Source organism: Oncorhynchus nerka, linkage group LG24 (assembly GCF_034236695.1).
Source record: "Oncorhynchus nerka isolate Pitt River linkage group LG24, Oner_Uvic_2.0, whole genome shotgun sequence".
NCBI lineage: Eukaryota > Metazoa > Chordata > Actinopteri > Salmoniformes > Salmonidae > Oncorhynchus > Oncorhynchus nerka.
In genome coordinates, this window is record NC_088419.1 from 65,029,861 (window position 1) to 65,049,940 (window position 20,080).

At 44.3% G+C, this 20,080-nt stretch overlaps 1 protein-coding gene across 6 annotated transcripts in view; it reads right to left on the reverse strand.

The window, feature by feature from the left end:
* Positions 1-176: 176 nt before the first annotated feature.
* LOC115108430 (epidermal growth factor receptor substrate 15-like) overlaps positions 177-20,080 on the reverse strand; it is a 31,878-nt gene continuing 11,974 nt past the window's right edge. For 2 of the 6 annotated variants that reach the window (XM_029632739.2, XM_065009055.1), the window contains 13 exons: positions 19,888-19,960; positions 9,371-9,532; positions 9,008-9,205; positions 8,431-8,763; positions 8,261-8,323; positions 7,945-8,128; positions 7,778-7,822; positions 7,294-7,667; positions 6,917-6,989; positions 6,730-6,800; positions 6,297-6,444; positions 5,894-6,081; positions 177-2,945 (listed from right to left, as the gene is read on the reverse strand). In XM_029632739.2, the coding sequence (XP_029488599.1) occupies positions 2,799-2,945; positions 5,894-6,081; positions 6,297-6,444; positions 6,730-6,800; positions 6,917-6,989; positions 7,294-7,667; positions 7,778-7,822; positions 7,945-8,128; positions 8,261-8,323; positions 8,431-8,763; positions 9,008-9,205; positions 9,371-9,532; positions 19,888-19,960 (2,059 nt within the window). In that variant the 3' untranslated portion in view covers positions 177-2,798. Of the gene's footprint in view, positions 2,946-5,893; positions 6,082-6,296; positions 6,524-6,729; positions 6,801-6,916; positions 6,990-7,293; positions 7,668-7,777; positions 7,823-7,944; positions 8,129-8,260; positions 8,324-8,430; positions 8,764-9,007; positions 9,206-9,370; positions 9,533-19,887; positions 19,961-20,080 lie in introns of those variants that run through there. The other 4 variants (XM_029632741.2, XM_029632740.2, XM_029632742.2 and 1 more) reach the window with 4 other exon arrangements.

Below are 20,080 nucleotides of genomic sequence, written 5' to 3' on the forward strand. Positions count from 1 at the left end.
ACTGCTAGTCGACAAAAACTCATTGGAAGTCAACTATGGAGTTGCTTGGCATTTAGCCATTATAAAATACATGAAGGCTTTCACATCTATTATTAAAAACAGTATATTGGTAATACGCTTGTCAGTTTTGATTGACACCATCCATCCTCACACAAAAAAAGCATTTAACAGTCCGGTGTTGTTCGAGACGTTTATATTTATTATTCTGTTTTCAATTAAAATGTTGCACATACCATATTCTGACCATAATTCCCAATACTGACATGTTTAAATTCTTAACTAAAATAGGACTACAATTAGCCCGTTTTTAAAAGCCTATACGTAGACGGCCTAGAAAGAAAAGTGGTTTGTAATTTGAAAATAGAGAAGTCTATACAAATGATCAATAGTATTTGATAGCCTTTAAATACTAGATGAGGGTATAAAAGAAACCGCTGTCTCAGGAGAATGGACAACTCCATTGTATTTACAAACAGAACCATGTATTGAATGAAAAACACTAGAAAGTCTTCACTGACCACAAAGCTCATTTACAGAATGCTCTCTACTGATGAACTCAAACAACCTGGATGAAAAGCAGGAGAAGTTGTGCATTGGTCAGAAAACAGTCAGCCCATATCACTCCAGCGCCTTGTCTTTCCGTTGTCAACAGTGTACGTTCACAGTATAGCCCTCTTGATTAGTGACTGTCTCATTTAATCTGAAAACACATAACCAAAAAAAAAAAATGTAATGGTATGCTTTGAGATGTTAACATGCCTTAATTTAATTTCACCCCCAATTCGGCCTCTCCTTGCCAACACCACAGGGCTTTGTAAGTAACCCCCCCCCCAAGTGACTGAAGTTCAGACAGAAGAACAGCCTTTGTACAAACAGGCAAAGGATACTTTCCTCAGTCAGTTAAGACTTTGAAATGCAGTCAAACACTGGAATCACTTCAGTGAAACACACACACAAAAAAAGATGCGTAGCTTTACAACACTAACATGAGCAGCGACAGCCATTTGCTTTACAACGGAACCCACTACTGACGGCTGTATTCACCTAAAACTAGACGTGTTGAAAATGCAGTGTATATAAAACAAGGGAGAATTTTCCATAGTGGGGCCAGGAGTATTTCTGAGCAAGAGTACAGGAAAAACTCCTTTATCCAGAATACATGACTAAACTATTGCATCTCTAAAGAGATGAGACAAGGTGTCATATGTTGTAGATTATAGTGACATTTGGAATCAGACATTACAGAAGATGGCAAAACCAGCTATTCTAGTAGGAAGTATTTTCACACATGTATCCAAGTTTCTAGCTAACAACTCAATCATTATATCTTTCAACTTAAAATACATTTCAATAATATTCCTGTACAACCGACCTACTTTCCAAAATCTTTACATCTGATATTTAACACAACATTACTTCATGAACCACAAAATAAAATAGTTTAGTCATGTTCTTCGTCTTTTGACTGTATTGGTGCGTAGTGTTGGGAGGGGCAGATTATATATCAAGATCATTAAAAGTGGCCTATATTTGGGGCTACATGCACAGGTTTGGACATAAGTGGTTTTACTGGTTTAGTTATTTTTAGCACCTGTACAACCATGTGAGTCTTGTTCACTGCCTGGTGTTTGGCACATAAATATTAATAAAGGGTACTTTGAAGAGAGTTGAGCAAAAAGGTTAACAACTAGTAGTAAGTAGTGTCATTAGAACTATATGCACTAATTCAATCACGTTAACTGTAGTCGAAGTAGTCTGACCATCACAATTGCCTAATGCACGGAGTCATTCACACATTAGTGTTTATCTGAAGACAGAGGTCCTCTTAGCCATTTCAATCCTCTGGATCATTTGACTTCTGCTACTCTACTCATAAAACGCTAATTCATTTAATTTGGTAGACCTTGACGTAAGGACATACGTCAGGTCATCTAAGAACATTGTTTTTTTACACAAGCAAGATCTCACCCCAGCCATGAAATCCAATTCACTCTGTACTGTAGATGTCTGGTGTATAGCCAGATGAATGACAGAGATTGACATTAAGGTCTGAAAAGGCACCCATTGGGCAAGTCAGGAGTATTTTCTGGTTTGCACAAAGATTATGATCAAAATGTAAAGTAGCCTTTTTCACCTACACACGTGAGGAACCAGAAAGACCAGACTACTGAAATTCTTTGCATTGGGGTTGTCATCAATGGGGCAACCACAGAGCAGTCAACTTGCACGACTACTCAGGTCACTTGCCCCAGGCAACCCTTGATCACATATGGATTCTAATTTGACATTGGTTTTCACCCAGATGAATTAGATGAGCATTACTCTTTTCCTATCTAGTTAGAGTTAATCATATAAAGTCAATATATTTTTTAAAGAGCTCAATACCATCTGGTCTGGAGTAGGCAAGAGCAATACAGATGGGGACTGAACTTTTGCAGTTGGTTATTAGCAATGTGGTCTGTGTAGTTGAAATGAGGGGACATTACAGCTACACATGGAGATTGTATCAGGAGGACTACTGAAGTCTAACAGCCAATCATCTCTATACCTGCTACTCAGCCAAACACCAAAACTAACAAACATGAGGATTTGTTATTACATAGGCAAACTCTGAAAATGCCAATTGTGAGTGAAACAAAAGACAGTTGGTGGAATTGTGGGGGTTGGTAGGAGCGAGGAGCAAATACTCAAATATCTTCATTGGGACCGAATAGTAGGCCCATTAGTTCAGTTTTCCCCATTCCTCACTCCTTCCTTCCTTTGGTACGTGCTGGGTCACAAGGGGTGACCAGAGTCTTTCAGGAGAACTCTGACTTGCTCAGGGCAATGGCCAGCTCCAGATCCTCTTGTTCCTGTTGTGCCTGTCTGGCCAAGCGCACCTTCTCCTCCCGCTCACTCTCCCTCGTCGCCCACTCAATCATGTCCTCCTCGGTAGGGTACTGCTGCTTCACACCACATAGAAACACACAAAAACACACGCATAGACACAGCACAGCCCCATCAGAACACCTCAGAGATCCAGAAAATATATACTACTACCCCCCCAAAGACATCCACTGAATTTAACATCCCCCATATTGGTCACAAATTTCCCCAAGACACAGCATGTCTGTAATTCTCTGTATTAAAAACAGCCATGTCTCTCCGAAGCAACAGCATACTGATCGCCTTGGTTATGGTAAGCTGTTCCATTCTATAGATTACAATATAGCTTTTTGTTTGTTCCAATAGCAAACAGTTGCAATTTCTCACAATGTTTAAAATCAAAATGAAAAATGTATTACCCCCCACCCCAGAGTCATGTGACAGAATGTACAAGTCTGTTTCAAACAGCAACAGACATCATGCACATAAGACAGTGGGATGGCAAAACCTGGTTAGTGTTTAGTGAGTACATACGGAATATAATAAGAAGCATGCGTGTCTCTGCAGTGTCCCATCTAATATCAATGTGAATGCAAATTAATACAGTATTGTACTGCAATATGCTGACTATTGGCTCAGATTGCAACATGCATATTTCTTAGTCCTAAAGTGCATGTGAATGATACCAAAAGGAGAGATGCGGTAGATCGACAAAGAGAAAGCAGAAGTTCTATATAGAGTTCTGCACATTGGCAAGGAGGTCACAAAGGTTAACAGTCAAGACCTGGGAGACATTATACTGTTTTTACAAGATTATTACTTCCCTATAGATAATGAGCATGTGAGTCTTGTTCACTGCCTGGTGTTTGGCACATAAATATTAATAAAGGGTACTTTGAAGAGAGTTGAGCAAAAAGGTTAACAACTAGTAGTAAGTAGTGTCATTAGACTTATATGCACAAATTCAATCACGTTAACTGTAGTCGAAGTAGTCTGACCACAATTGTCTCATGCACACAGTCATTCACACAAATAAGTGTTAATCTGAAGACAGAGGTCCTTTTTGCCCTTTCAACCCTCTGGACCATTTGACTTCTGCTACTCTACTCATAAAATGGCTACTCAATTTAACAAACATCCATACATGCTTATAAAGAGGCTAGTAAAACTAGGTTAGTGAATTCAGAGCAAACCGATTGTTATTTTTTTACAGCTCAAGTCATAATTGAATCCAGGATTTGATTACAACAGAATTGACACATCATATTAGAACAAAAAAAGGACCCAATGTTACGGACGTCACGCTGCTTTCTTAGCTAGTACCACTCCCCCCCCCTCCCGGTTCATAAACTGGCTCCAACTCTGCTGGGACCTCTGCTTTGCCAACACATGTGACTGCTCTCTTTGACAATGTTCCAACGGGTTGAGCCACCCAAAAAAGGTACCAATTGGATGGCTCAATCCACAACATTTTGAGTTAGCTGTGGAGCGCGCTTATGGTACGTTCTTAACTCCATTACACAAACAGCAGCAATCTGTGGGAAATCAACCTGGTGAATATGGATACACATGGAGCCCAGAGATGGAACCCTTCAGACCTTTTATTGAGCTTATTCGACTGAGGAACAGAAGAGTAAAAACTCAAGAAGTATCCTCCACAGTGCAGTCAGTGCTAATGGGTGGTATTAGTGGTAATAGCAGGACAAATGGTAGGATGCAGGATGAGGAATGATTCCAGTCAGAGTGAGAGGGTGATGAGGAGCTGTGGAGCGTCATTGGGAACCAGCCAATCAGACACAAGGACACAGTGTGTGCAGGGCGCAGGAGGTCATGCAGGGTGGAGGCAGTCAGAGGGAGGAGGAGAAGGAGCACGAGCAAGCCTTTCAACCTTTCTGGGGTTGTGCTAAATAAATAAAATCACAGGAGTCAAAGCAAGCAGCCTTTCCATCCACAGCCAACCAGGGGCTCATGAGTGATATGCAGAATACGTGTGTGCTTTTAGTCCAGTTAGTGGTGACTAATGTCACTCAGTGAAGATGATTGATTTTAAATATATTAGAATGTTTATTAATATACACAGTGGACAAAATATTAGGAATACTGAGTTGCACCCCCCTTTGCCCTCAGAACAGCCTCAATTTGTTGGGAAATGGACTCTACAAGGTGTCGAAAGCATTCCACAGGGATGCTGGCCCATGTTGATTCCAATGCTTCCCACAGTTGTGTCAAGTTGGCTGGATGTCCTTTGGGTAGTGGACCATTCTTGATACACACAGGAAACTGTTGAGCATGAAAACCAGCAGCGCTGCAATTCTTGACACACTCAAACTGGTGCGCCTGGCACCTACTACCATACTCCGTTCAAAGGCACTACAACATTTTGTCTAGTCCATGTCTCAAGACTTAAAAATCCCTCATTAATCTGTCTCTTCCCCTTCATCTACACTAACTGAAGTGGATTTAACAAGATCCATTGATAAGGGATCATAGCTTTCACCTGGATTCACATGGTAAGTCTACGTCATGGAAATAGCAGGTTTTCCTAATGTTTTGTACACTCAGTGTATATCTATATCTACACTATTAAATGAGTAAAGATAGGCAGTGCAAGTTAATCAAGGGAACATCTTCAATTATTACAAGGCTAAACTCCAGTTCAACTTAGAAATAAACAGAAATGTAACTACAGATATAAATAAAACTTTACATAAAGAAACATAACATTGCTAATAAAATAACTATGGAATACACAAGGCAGAAGGAATATAGAGAAAAATTAACAAAATTATAGAGATTACCTCTTTAGCAAAACAAAGGAATGCATTTAAAATAATCAAAAGTCTATATACACACGCAGAGTTCCTTGAGGCCTTAACATGCTCCTCAGATAGTTAAGGTTGAGAGTCTGGCTATGGATGGAGGAGATGCTGAGAGTGCTGTTTGCTGGATGTGCCTTGTGAGCGAGGAAACAGAGGAGGGCGACCTAGTCGCTGTCAGGAAGGTGAGAGGGGGCAGGGGAGGTGCTCACTTTGTCAAAGCTGGCAAATCGGTCAAGGTCCCGTGCGGGCTGGCGGGGTGAGGATGGGGCGAAGGGGTCCTGGGCAGTGTCCTTGGCAGGTTGGGAGAAAGGGGGATCTCCTGAGCCCTGGGGCAGAAATGGTCCCCGTCTGTGGAAAGACTCCGACGACTCTGATCTGGAGATGGAGGATCTCTTACCTGCATTCACACACACCTCAGTAAGGAATGAGGCGCCCAGGGAAGAACTCCTAACAAGTGTAACAAGGACTATAAAAACACACTAGGTACTAAATATCCATGTTTTAAATACAAATGCCATTCTGCTACTCGTAACTGGCAGTAGAAAAGCACTGACAACAAACACCATGAAGGAAAATAAGCTTTCCAGAGTTAGGAGCAGCAGGAGAACTGACCTGGGGGTGGAGGGGGAGGTCTGGTGGGCGTTCCCGTCTTGGGGGGCAAAGCTGGCGGAACATCTGGGCTGCTGGGCTGGCTGTCCTCCTTAAACAGGTTCTTGTTGTTGGACGGGTTCGATGAGGCGAAGGGGTCACAACTGTTCGACTGGCAAACAACCAGAGGTCCAGAAGAGCATGACTGACTACTCTCTTATGTTTACATCAACACCACCAACACCTTCCTCCTTGACAGCATGAATAATTGAGGGGGATGTGTTAACAGGCAGTCCTCTCCAGACATGCTCACACCCACAGATATCAAACTACTCCTTATCTAAAAAAAGGACACAGAGGTTAAACGGAAGTCCCTGTTAATAGCTAGTGCTCCCTAGTCCTCCTCACGATGATGATACACAACAGGGACAACTAGAGAACCCAATCAGGATTTTACCTTGGCCAGTGCGCTGAAGTCTGCAAATCCAAGTCCAAATGACTCATTGCCAAAGACGGCAGCAAATGGATCTGAAGGACACACACAGTGTAGATATTACTCAGCACACACAGTTTAGCCAAACAGGGTGCTACCATCTGCCCTACCACCCACTGCCCAGAGGGAAGCTCCATCCTTGGAGTCTTACCTGGGTCAGAGCCAGTATTTACTGCAGTGCCTCCAGGTGCAAAAGGGTCATTAGTTGCTGCAGTGAGATCCTTCTGGGAGAAAAACACATACAATGTCAGTTTTATGACTCAAATCCAAAAAACATAAATAGTGCCAACCTAGCTAGAATAATTAAGGACAGGAGTAAGTGCAGTCAATCTTCATAACCATAACCGTCTTTCTTGGAGCATAATTAACACAAAGTGTTGTTGCAGGGGGAGGGATTGGGGTAAACTGGGTAGCTGCCTGAGTGAGTGTTCCTAAGGCATATGGACAGTTCAGCACTGTGGCACCCATAGAATTAGGAATGAGAATACTATGTTAATTTAATAGGATCTCTATGGTGGCACCACTCACGGTGGGGAGCTCAGAGCCTGGCTGGGAGCAGCTGAAGGGATCTGGGCCTGCTGTGCCCTGCGAGCCAAACGGATCTGGCTCTGCCAGGGAGTCGATTTTGGATCCAAACTGATCCGCATCCACATTGTTGACCTTGGCACTGAATGGGTCCCTGTCTGCCTTGTTTTGGGGTTTGGAGCTGAAGGGGTCCATTCCGGCAGCATTGTTGAGCGGAGCGGCAAACAGATTGGGCTCTGCTAGGCTGGCACTGCCACTGAAGGGGTCGGCGAGGGTGAAGGAGTCAGCAGAAGGGAAGGGGGCAGCCAAAGACTGCTTGAAGAAGGAGTCAGCAGCAAAGGGGTCTGTGCCCTTAAACGGGTCTCCACCAAACGGATCTGTTGATGAAGAACAGCTATGTTATAGGTTAACATTCAAAATATAGGCTAATATGAAAATATCTGATATGGTGATAATACGATTTGGTGAGTTAATAAGACTCACTCACAGGAAACATCTGCCTTTCCAAACGGATCATCTTTAAATGGATCATCTGCACAGAGAGACGGAAGGAAATACAATAATCAGTTGGGATTTCATTAAATACATAGGTTTTTCAAGTTCGAAATGGCTCCTGTTAATTGTACCATTTGTGAGGTGGGAGGGGGAACTCACGATCAATGAAGGGGTCTGACTGGAAGAAGTCCATGCCAGGGAGCGGAGGGGGGCTGGTCGTTGGGGACATGGTAGGCTGGGCAGGGAGTGGAGGGGGAGTGGTCTGTGGTGGCAGGGCAGGCGGGGTAGCCTGCGGAGGCTCAGTTGACTCTGGTCTCCCCTCTGGCTCTGGGGATTCCACCTGCTGAGAAGATACAGGTTATCAGTACAGTGGTCAGGCATGAGCCCAGGGAAGAATCCAATGGCTAAAGATTATGTGACCATATTGTTCATTGGGAGTGCTAGCTTAAAACGACTCCTCTTCCTGTTCTTCTACCTCAACTTCAGAAGTAGGACTTCTCTGCTCCTGGAGAGTGAAAGCAACAGGACTAATGTGCTCCTAAGGAAAGAGAAGGGAAAACACATTTCAGACACCATGATGGCATGACAGAATACAGACTTATGAACAAAATTGTAAATGACATATTTCAGAGTATGATATATTGCCTTCACAGGGTTGTCCTGTAGTACTGGCCAGGTAGTGGAAGACAGGCTGTTATAGAGGTCTTCGAAGGCATCAGACTTAGGCACCGGTTCCTCTGGGGTCTTAGACCTGTCCTCCTTCACTACTTCTATCTGTTCTTCTCTCGGTTCAGCCGGCCCCATCTGTGGCTGGATGGCTGGAGGCTCCACTCTCAGCTCCTCTGCCTGGTCCTCCTGATGCTGCTCATCCGCTGAACCATTCACCAGCACTGGATCCTCCTCTAGGGCCTTCTTCCAGCTGAGCTGGGATGTGACTGTCCTCTCTTCCAACTGTAGATCACTCAGCTTTTGCTCCACCTGCCCCCAGTGCAGACAGAGGTAAAGGGCAGAGGGATAGAAGGGCGAGAGAGAGCAATCCACTAACTCACCCTTTACCTGATATTCTCTTGTATATTTTCCTATGTCAGGAATAGACATTAGTGAAATCTGAATTTACACCAATCACTATAAAATCGTTGATTTTGCTCTGTCTCACCACCATTAAATCTTTGCACCATGCCACCACTGTGGTAGTAATGATGGTGAGTCTGAGTAGACTCACCTGAGAGACCTGAGAGAAGGAGTCTCGGACAGACTCCTGCAAGGGGGTGAGCTGCTCCCGCGCTGCCTGCACCTTCTCCTCCAAATGCTGAGTCTCCTCCTGCAGCCGCAGCAGCTCCTCTCTGGCCTGCACCAGCTGCTCCTCGTACTCCTCTATCCTCTGCTCCTGCTCCGCGTGCTCCACCTCTAGTGATGAGATCTACACACACACACACACACACACACACGATGAGAAAAACAAGAGTTAAAACAAAATAGAGGACAAGCGGACCAACAAATACACTTGCTATTGACTGGTTCCTCTCTGAAGGTGTTCCAGGTGCTGTGTGAGGTTATGGTTGGTTGATAGGTCATGTAGTCTCACCAGCTGGTTCTCATGGCTGCACTGCTGGCGGATGTGACCAAGCTGCTCCTCCAGAGTGGTCTTCTGCTGGTCCAGCTCTTCCAGAGCATCCTGGACCTCCTGGCGCTGAGACTGCAGCCGCTGCAGCACCCCGCTCTCCTTCTGCACCTCATTCTGCAACTCCTGAGGGGGGGGAAGTCATAACAGAGTCACATAAAAGCCAGAGAAAGAGAAAAATAAGTGATAGAGGAGCAGAGGAGGATAGGAATAGAGACTAACTGAGCAGTCTGCAGAGAGGATGTGTCAGAGTCTAACCATTATGACTGCCAGCCTTGACGAGGTGCTCCAACCAAATCAATGCGAGTTTACCCAAAGTGGCATCACACTTTGACTTAGTGTTAATGCCTACATGAGGTTTCTTGGGGAAGTGAATGTAGAAGGGTGTGGTTGGTGGTATAAAACTAATCAGCCGCTCCTCAGCCCAGGCTCAGAAGGATGAAAGTCTTTGTCCGTTTCCTCTAGGGAGCTTCTGCACTCTAAGCTATGTCTGTTTAAAGTAGCCAGGGAGTCGCAGCCCAAAATAGAAGCCATTTATCAAACCAACGTCAGCACAGCGGCAAAGCACTCCTGCCCACATCTCCTAATCATTTTGAAGGGACTGCTACACGTGCCAAGGATTCATGGCTAGCCTACTAACATGCAAATAGTTTATTGATCCCTCTTTATTCAGAATAATTAATTAGTCAGAAAGTACAATATGACTTAATAAACATGTATTGTAGAGAGAATAATCCATGATCACTGAGGAAATATTTTTTGGGCCTTACATTTTACTGTACAATCCAATCTTAGTTACTCATACAGCTCTTGAAAAACCAGCTAGTTTCCCCCACCATGAATATATGGATGCTGGCTAATTGGCAGTGACTGGTCATTGCGGAGAAGAACCCTGGGGTGAGAAAACAGTGCTGTCTGTCTAATGGCAGCCTTTCACACCACTGGCTAACACCTACAGTACCAAAGAAAAAGCAATCTTTCACAAATACACAGCAGACAATTAATCTTGAATGGAAGTTAATATAGCCTACAGAGTTCTACGTTTGATCACTTGGGATGAAAGTGTGGTAATGTACACCTTTTTCTAGGTGTTTAAAAATGTTAATGAAGTCAGGACCAGAGAGGAGATAATTAAACCTGACATTCATACATCCAGTAAGATCAAATAGAGACAAGGTGATAGTCACACACAGGCTTATGGTTTACAGGTGATACACCTCTGCTATGGCACTGGCTTATTCAAGAACACTTTTCCTAAAAATGCATTTGTTTGCATAAAATAAGATTGGCAACCCCCGATGACAGAATATGAAAGTATAATAACATACTTCCTCTAAATAGGTTATATCAATAAATCAATTCATATCCTTGATAATAACATGGAGGTCATTGTAAAAAAATATATATATGTAATTTTTTTAATATCGCTAGCTAGGTTTCCAGCCAATTGGCGGCAGATTTTCATGCAATTATTCTCAAATCCACAGAAAATATGCAAATTCTCTCAGCAGTGGTCGTGTTTCCCACAAACGGACTCGCTGTGGATAAAAATCAGTGCGTGATGACGTAGTGCACACTTTTCTCCTAAATCTTTAACGTACCCAATAAAAAGTTAAATAGCAAATGTGCCGACTCTGGTTTTAGCACATGCCAACATCTCACAGATACAGTGCGGGTTGGCTAGTCTAAATGAGATTATGGTTGAGAGCGAGAATATTTTTTAGTTGTCCAACGGAAGTAAAGCGTCAATCATGTCACCAGAATTAGACACTCAATAGTTATTGTGAAGGTGCATCAAGATCGTACACTTTCACCACCCTGTGAAGTTCATCATAAATTATTTAATCTGTATCCTAATAAACTACATGGTTTCCTGAGTCGTGACTCCAAGTTCACTTCGATATGATGGTTATCAATATTTGCGCAATAAGGCGGTTAAAACCTCTTTGGGATAGGGGGCAGAATTTTTACGTCCGGATGAAAAGCGGGCCCAGAGTAAACTGCCTGCTACTCAGGCCCAGAAGCTAGGATATGCATATTATTCATAAATATGGATAGAAAACACTCCGAAGTTCCTAAAACTGTTTGAATAATGTCTGTGAGTATAACAGAACTGATTTGGCAGGTGAAAACCCGAGCACAATCCATCCAGAGAAAAAATGTTGAGGTCAATGTGTTTTCCACTAGTTCTATGAGAAGCCCTTTTTAATAGGAATCTGGTTGCAGTTCCTATGGCTTCCACTAGATGTCAACAGTCTTTAGAAATTGGTTGATGTTTTTCTTTTGAGAAATGAAGAAGTTGTCCTATTCTTTCCATGTGTCACTCAGATGGATTCAAGTGTTTTGGTGCGCGTGACCTGGAACGCGCTTCACATTGTTTTTATCCGGTATTAGAAACAGTTAATTCCGTCTTAAATTTGATCAAATATTTACGTTTTAGGGTACCTAAGGTTGGATTAGGAACGTTGTTTGAAATGTTTGCAGGTAACTTATTAGATACTTTGTAGGCATGTTGCGCGAGTTGAAACCGGTGTATTTCTGAATCAAACGCACCAAATAAATGGACATTATCGAACAAAAAGGACCATTTGTGATGTTTGTGGGACATTTTGGAGTGCCAACAGAAGAAGATCTTCTGCCTGGTTGAAATCTGATTTTCATGTGTTTGTATGAGAGGTGCTGTCCTCAGATAATCGCATGGTCTGCTTTCGCCGTAAAGCATTTTTGAAATCTGACACAGCGGCTGGATTAACAAGAAGTTAAGCATTATTTTGATGTATAACACTTGTATGTTTTATGCATTGTTTTAATGAGTATTTCTGGATTTGAATTTGGCGTGCTGAAATTTCGCTGGATGTTGTCAAATCAATCCCGTTAACAGGATTAGAGCGGGAGAGGGGTATAAGGGATCCCTAAGATTAAACAACAAAAAGGGATCCCACTGTCTAGCGTATTTAGTTTTGTCATCATTTGGAACGTTTTACATCAAGCCCATTTTTTTTATCCAACATGTACTTTACTCAAGTATAAAATGTTGGATGGAAACCTGGTTACTGAAGCAGGAACTATACAGCTTGAGGCTACATCACATCAGTTCAGTTTGTGCCATCAATCTCAACATCAATACGCTGCACTATACAGTGTACAAAACATTAAGAACATCTTCCTGGCCTCCCGGGTGCCACCAGAGACTCTGGGTTCGCGCCCAGGCTCTGTCGTTACCGGCCGCGACCGGGAGGTCCGTGCGGCGACGCACAATTGGCATAGCGTCGTCCGGGTTAGGGAGGGCTATCCTTGTCTCATCGCGCACCAGCGACTCCTGTGGTGGGCCGGGCGCAGTGCACGCTAACCAAGGTTGCCAGGTGCATGGTGTTTCCTCCTACACATTGGTGCGGCTGGCTTCCGGGTTGGATGCGCGCTGTGTTAAGAAGCAGTGCGGCTTGGTTGGGTATCGGAGGACGCATGACTTTCAACCTTCGTCTCTCCCGAGCCCGTAAGGGAGTTGTAGCGATGAGACAAGATAGTAGCTACTAACAATTGGATACCACGAAAAATAAATTAAATTTGTAAAAACACAAAAAAAAACACCTTCCTAATATTTTGCAATCAAAACAGCCTCAATTCATTGGGCCATGGACTCTACAAGGGATTGAAAGCATTCCACAGGGATGCTGGCCCATGTTGACTCAAACGCTTCCCACAATTGTGTCAAATTGGCTGGATGTCCTTTGGATGGTGGTACATCCTTAATATTCACGGGAAACTGTTAAGAGTGAAAAACCCAGCAGCGTTGCAGTTCTTAACACACTCAAACCGGTGCGCCTGGCACCTACTACCATACTCCGTTCAAAGGCACTTCAATATTTTGTCTAGCCCATTCACCCTCAATGGCACACATACACAATCCATATCTCAATTAGAGGTCGACCGATTAATCGGTATGGCCGATTAATTAGGGCTGATTTCAAGTTTTCATAACAATCGTAAATCGGTGTTTGTTTTTTTAACACAATTATTTAATCTTTATTTAACTAGGCAAGTCAGTTAAGAACACATTCTTATTTTCAATGATGGCCTAGGAACGGTGGGGTGCCTCGTTCAGGGGCAGAACGACAGATTTTCACCTTGTCGGCTCGGGGGAAGCAATCTTTTTTTAATTTAATTTTATTTAACCTTTATTTAACCAGGTAGGCTAGTTGAGAACAGGTTCTCATTTGCAACTGCGACCTGGCCAAGATAAAGCATAGCAGTGTGAACAGACAACAACACAGAGTTACACATGGAGTAAACAATTAACAAGTCAATAACACAGTAGAGAAAAAAAGGGGAGTCTATATACAATGTGTGCAAAAGGCATGAGGAGGTAGGCGAATAATTACAATATTGCAGATTAACACTGGAGTGATAAATGATCAGATGATCATGTACAGGTAGAGATATTTGTGTGCAAAAGAGCAGAAAGGTAAATAAATAAAAACTGTGGGGATGAGGTAGGTGAAAATGGGTGGGCTATTTACCAATAGATTATGTACAGCTGCAGCGATCGGTTAGCTGCTCAGATAGCTGATGTTTGAAGTTGGTGAGGGAGATAAAAGTCTCCAACGATTTTTGCAAATCGTTCCAGTCACAGGCAGCAGAGTACTGGAATGAAAGGCGGCCGAATGAGGTGTTGGCTTTGGGGATGCTCAATGAGATACACCTGCTGGAGCGCGTGCTACGGATGGGTGTTGCCATCGTGACCAGTGAGCTGAGATAAGGCGGAGCTTTGCCTAGCATGGCCTTGTAGATGACCTGGAGCCAGTGGGTCTGGCGATGAATATGTAGCGAGGGCCAGCCGACTAGAGCATACAAGTCGCAGTGGTGGGTAGTTTAAGGTGCTTTAGTGACAAAACGGATGGCACTGTGATAGACTGCATCCAGTTTGCTGAGTAGAGTGTTGGAAGCCATTTTGTAGATGACATCGCCGAAGTCGAGGATCGGTAGGATAGTCAGTTTTACTAGGGTAAGCTTGGCAGCGTGAGTGAAGGAGACTTTGTTGCGGAATAGAAAGCCGACTCTTGATTTGATTTTCGATTGGAGATGTTTGATATGGGTCTGGAAGGAGAGTTTGCAGTCTAGCCAGACACCTAGGTACTTATAGGTGTCCACATATTCAAGGTCGGAACCATCCAGTGTGGTGATGCTAGTCGGGCAAGCGGGTGCAGGCAGCGATCGGTTGAAAAGCATGCATTTGGTTTTACTAGCGTTTAAGAGCAGTTGGAGGCCACGGAAGGAGTGTTGTATGGCATTGAAGTTCGATTGGAGGTTAGATAGCACAGTGTCCAATGACGGGCCGAAAGTGTATAGAATGGTGTCGTCTGCGTAGAGGTGGATCAGGGAATCGCCCGCAGCAAGAGCAACATCATTGATATACACAGAGAAAAGAGTCGGCCCGAGAATTGAACCCTGTGGCACCCCCATAGAGACTGCCAGAGGACCGGACAACATGCCCTCCGATTTGACACACTGAACTCTGTCTGCAAAGTAATTGGTGAACCAGGCAAGGCAGTCATCCGAAAATCCGAGGCTACTGAGTCTGCCGATAAGAATATGGTGATTGACAGAGTCGAAAGCCTTGGCAAGGTCGATGAAGACGGCTGCACAGTACTGTATTTTATCGATGGCGGTTATGATGTCGTTTAGTACCTTGAGTGTGGCTGAGGTGCACCCGTGACCGGCTCGGAAACCAGATTGCATAGCGGAGAAGGTACGGTGGGATTCGAGATGGTCAGTGAACTGTTTGTTGACTTGGCTTTCGAAGACCTTAGATAGGCAGGGCAGAATGGATATAGGTCTGTAACAGTTTGGGTCCAGGGTGTCTCCCCCTTTGAAGAGGGGGATGACTGCGGCAGCTTTCCAATCCTTGGGGATCTCAGACGATATGAAAGAGAGGTTGAACAGGCTGGTAATAGGGGTTGCGACAATGGCGGCGGATAGTTTCAGAAATAGAGGGTCCAGATTGTCAAGCCCAGCAGATTTATACGGGTCCAGGTTTTGCAGCTCTTTCAGAACATCTGCTATCTGGATTTGGGTAAAGGAGAACCTGGAGAGGCTTGGGCGAGGAGCTGCGGGGGCCGGAGCTGTTGGCCGAGGTAGGAGTAGCCAGGCGGAAGGCATGGCCAGCCGTTGAGAAATGCTTGTTGAAGTTTTCGATAATCATGGATTTGTCGGTGGTGACCGTGTTCCCTAGCCTCAGTGCAGTGGGCAGCTGGGAGGAGGTGCTCTTGTTCTCCATGGACTTCACAGTGTCCCAGAACTTTTTGGAGTTGGAGCTACAGGATGCAAACTTCTGCCTGAAGAAGCTGGCCTTAGCTTTCCTGACTGACTGCGTGTATTGGTTCCTGACTTCCCTGAACAGTTGCATATCGCGGGGACTGTTCGATGCTATTGCAGTCCGCCACAGGATGTTTTTGTGCTGGTCGAGGGCAGTCAGGTCTGGAGTGAACCAAGGGCTGTATCTGTTCTTAGTTCTGCATTTTTGAACGGAGCATGCTTATCTAATATGGTGAGGAAGTTACTCTTAAAGAATGACCAGGCATCCTCAACTGACGGGATGAGGTCAATGTCCTTCCAGAATACCCGGGCCAGGTCGATTAGAAAGGCCTGCTCACAGAAGTGTTTTAGGGAGCGTTTGACAGTGATGAGGGGTGGTCGTTTGACTGCGGCACCGTAGCGGATACAGGCAATGAGGCAGTGGTCGCTGAGATCCTGGTTGAAGACAGCGGAGGTGTATTTGGAGGGCCAGTTGGTCAGGATGACGTCTATGAGGGTGCCCTTGCTTACAGAGTTAGGGTTGTACCTGGTGGGTTCCTTGATGATTTGTGTGAGATTGAGGGCATCTAGCTTAGATTGTAGGACTGCCGGGGTGTTAAGCATATCCCAGTTTAGGTCACCTAACAGAACAAACTCAGAAGCTAGATGGGGGGCAATCAATTCACAAATGGTGTCCAGGGCACAGCTGGGAGCTGAGGGGGGTCGGTAGCAGGCGGCAACAGTGAGAGACTTATTTCTGGAGAGAGTAATTTTCAGAATTAGTAGTTCGAACTGTTTGGGTATGGACCTGGAAAGTATGACATTACTTTGCAGGCTATCTCTGCAGTAGACTGCAACTCCGCCCCCTTTGGTAGTTCTATCTTGACGGAAGATGTTATAGTTGGGTATGGAAATCTCTGAATTTTTGGTGGCCTTCCTGAGCCAGGATTCAGACACGGCAAGGACATCAGGGTTAGCAGAGTGTGCTAAGGCAGTGAGTAAAACAAACTTAGGGAGGAGGCTTCTAATGTTGACATGCATGAAACCAAGGCTTTTTCGATCACAGAAGTCAACAAATGAGGGTGCCTGGGGACATGCAGGGCCCGGGTTTGCCTCCACATCACCCGCGGAACAGAGAAGGAGTAGTATGAGGGTGCGGCTAAGGGCTATCAAAACTGGTCGCCTAGAGCGTTGGGGACAGAGAATAAGAGGAGCAGGTTTCTGGGCATGGTAGAATATATTCAGGGCATAATGCACAGACAGGGGTATGGTGGGGTGCGGGTACTGCGGAGGTAAGCCCAGGCACTGGGTGATGATGAGAGAGGTTTTATCTCTGGACATGCTGGTTGTAATGGGTGAGGTCACTGCATATGTGGGAGGTGGGACAAAGGAGGTATCAGGGGTGTGAGGAATAGGACTAGGGGCTCCATTGTGAACTAAAACAATGATAACTAACCTGAGCAATAGTATACAAGGCATATTGACATTTGAGAGAGACATACAGCGATGCATACAGTGAACACAGGTGTTGAATTGGGAAAGCTAGCTAAAACAGTGGGTGAGACAACAGCTAATCAGCTAGCATAACAACAGCAGGTGAGATGGCATTGACTAGGCAACTCGGCCGACAGATAAAACAAACAAGCAGAATGGAGTACCTTGATTAATGGACAGTCCAGCGTGCATCAGCTATGTAGCCAAGTGATCAGAGTCCAGGGGGCAGCGGTGGATGGGGCAGGGGGGCTGGGCTGGCGAGTGTTATCCAGGTTAAGAAAACTAACAATGACTAAATAGCTTGTAGCTAGCTAGCTGGTTAGCTTCTGGATGTTCTTGAGTGTGTTCTAAAAATAAAGATAATAGCGATTCCGTATCACATTGGGTGAGGCAAGTTTCCGGAAGGTTTAAACATTTTTTTTTTTTTTTTTAAATCGGGAAGAGATAGAGTACATATGGGCCACTGCGTTTTTGGGACGCGGCGGGACGGTTAGCAGGCCTGTGCTAACAAGCTAACAGATTAGCAGGCCGGGGTAAACAAGGTAGTAGTTAGCGGACCTGGGCTAAACAAGCTAGCAGTTAGCGTGCTGAACTAGCAAGCAAGGAGATAGCGAGGGCTAGAGAGTTAGCCTTTGGAGGACGTCGCGATGGGGTGAGTCTGTTTGTTCCTCTTCATGCAGTGATATCGATAGACCGGTCGTAGTCAAGGTATTGAAGCCCAGGAGTATGCTAGAAGCTCTGGCCGGGCTAGCTTCAAGCTACGTGGGTGGAAACGCTAGCCAGGAGTAATCAACCAGGGTTGCTGTTTCGCTCGATAGCTAGTTGCGAGGATCCAGCTGAAGAATGTTCTGTTTGTGGTGGGAATCCGGGGGTAAAAAAAAAATTAATTAGGTCCGTTATGCTCTGGTTAGTTGATGACCGCTAGCATAGCTGGTAGTTAGCTGGCTAGCTTCAGTTGAGAGAGTCCGGTTCCGAAGTAAATATAACTACTTTAGGAAAGTAGCTACATTGGCGGGTTGCAGAAGAGTATTTGGAAGCTTAGGTTTAGCAAAATGTTTTTAAGGATATGCGAAGAAAAAAATATCTAAAAAATATCTAAAACGAAAAGGAGACGATATTTACAGAGAGACGATACGACAGGACAACTACTGCTACGCCATCTTGGATCTGGGTTCCAACCTTACAGTTAACTAGTCCAACGCAATAACGACCTGCCTCTCTCTCGTTGCACTCCACAAGGAGACTGCCTGTTACGCGAATGCAATAAGCCAAGGTAAATTGCTAGCTAGCATTAAACGTATCTTATAAAAAACAATCAATCAATCATAATCACTATTTAATTACACATGGTTGATGATATTACTAGATATTATCTAGCGTGTCCTGCGTTGCGTATAATCTGACTGAGCATACAAGTATCTAAGTATCTGACTGAGCGGTGGTAGGCAGAAGCAGGCGCGTAAACATTCATTCAAACAGCACTTTCGTGTGTTTTTCCAGCAGTTCTTCATTGTGCGTCAAGCATTGCGCTGTTTATGACTTCAAGCCTATCAACTCCCGAGATGAGGCTGGTGTACCCGAAGTGAAATGGCTGGCTAGTTAGCGCGCGCTAATAGCGTTTCAAACGTCACTCGCTCGGAGCCTTGGGGTGGTTGTTTACCTTGCTCTGCATGGGTAACGCTACTTCGAGGGTGGCTTTTGTCGTTGTGTTCCTGGTTCGAGCGAGGAGAGGGTCGGAAGCTATACTGTTACACTGACAATACTAATGTGCCTATAAGAACATCCAATAGTCAAAGGTTAATGAAATACAAATGGCATAGAGGGAAATAGTCCTATAATTCCTATAATAACTACAACCTAAATCTTCTTACCTGGGAATATTGAAGACTCATGTTAAAAGGAACCACCAGCTTTCATACGTTCTCATGTTCTGAGCAAGGAACTTAAATGTTTGTTTTCTTACATTGCACATTTTGCACTTTTACTTTCTTCTCCAACACTTTGTTTTTGCATTATTTAAACCAAATTGAACATGTTTCATTATTTATTTGAGGCTAAATTGATTTTATTGATGTATTATATTAAGTTAAAATAAGTGTTCATTCAGTATTGTTGTAATTGTCATTATTACAAATACAATTTTTTTTTTAAACGGCCGATTAATCGGCATCTGATTTTTTTGGTCCTCCAATAATCGGTATCGGTGTTGAAAAATCATAATCGGTCGACCTCTAATCTCAATTGTCTCAAGGCTTACAAGCCATTCTTTAACCCGTCTCCTCCCCGTTCATCTATACTGACTGAAGTGGATTTAACAAGTGACATCAATAAGGGATCATAGCGTTCACCTGAATTCACCTGGTCAGTCGGTCATAGAAAGAGCAGGTTTTCCTAATGTTTTGCACACTGTGTAGACGTGTGCATCATAGAACTACTGGGGACGGCTCTGACTCATACTCAGACGCACAGACAGAGGGGATTATGTTCTCTTCTGCTCAGCCACAGCCTAATAGAACCAAGCAGACTACCGCTAACACATTCAACAAGAGCAGCTAAAACAGTAGAATGTTACAGCATTGTACATCTTACAACAACAAAAAACGAATTCAGACAATATAGTCATCAACTGCATGAAAATAAACAATCTAAGGGTAGTGAGAGAGCTGAGGGGCATGCAGGCAGGAAGTTTACTGTACCTGGACTTCACTGGTCCTTTCTCTGACGCGCTCCTCCTTTTCATTAATGTCCTGTTCTACAGAGCTCTTCTCCCTGTAAGACCAGCACAGAAGACATGAGTTTTTAATCACCGTGGAGACCGAGGGCACCCCCAGCCAGGCTACCACCCCACCACCAGATGACAGCTCCTCTCCCTGCACCACCATCCTGATC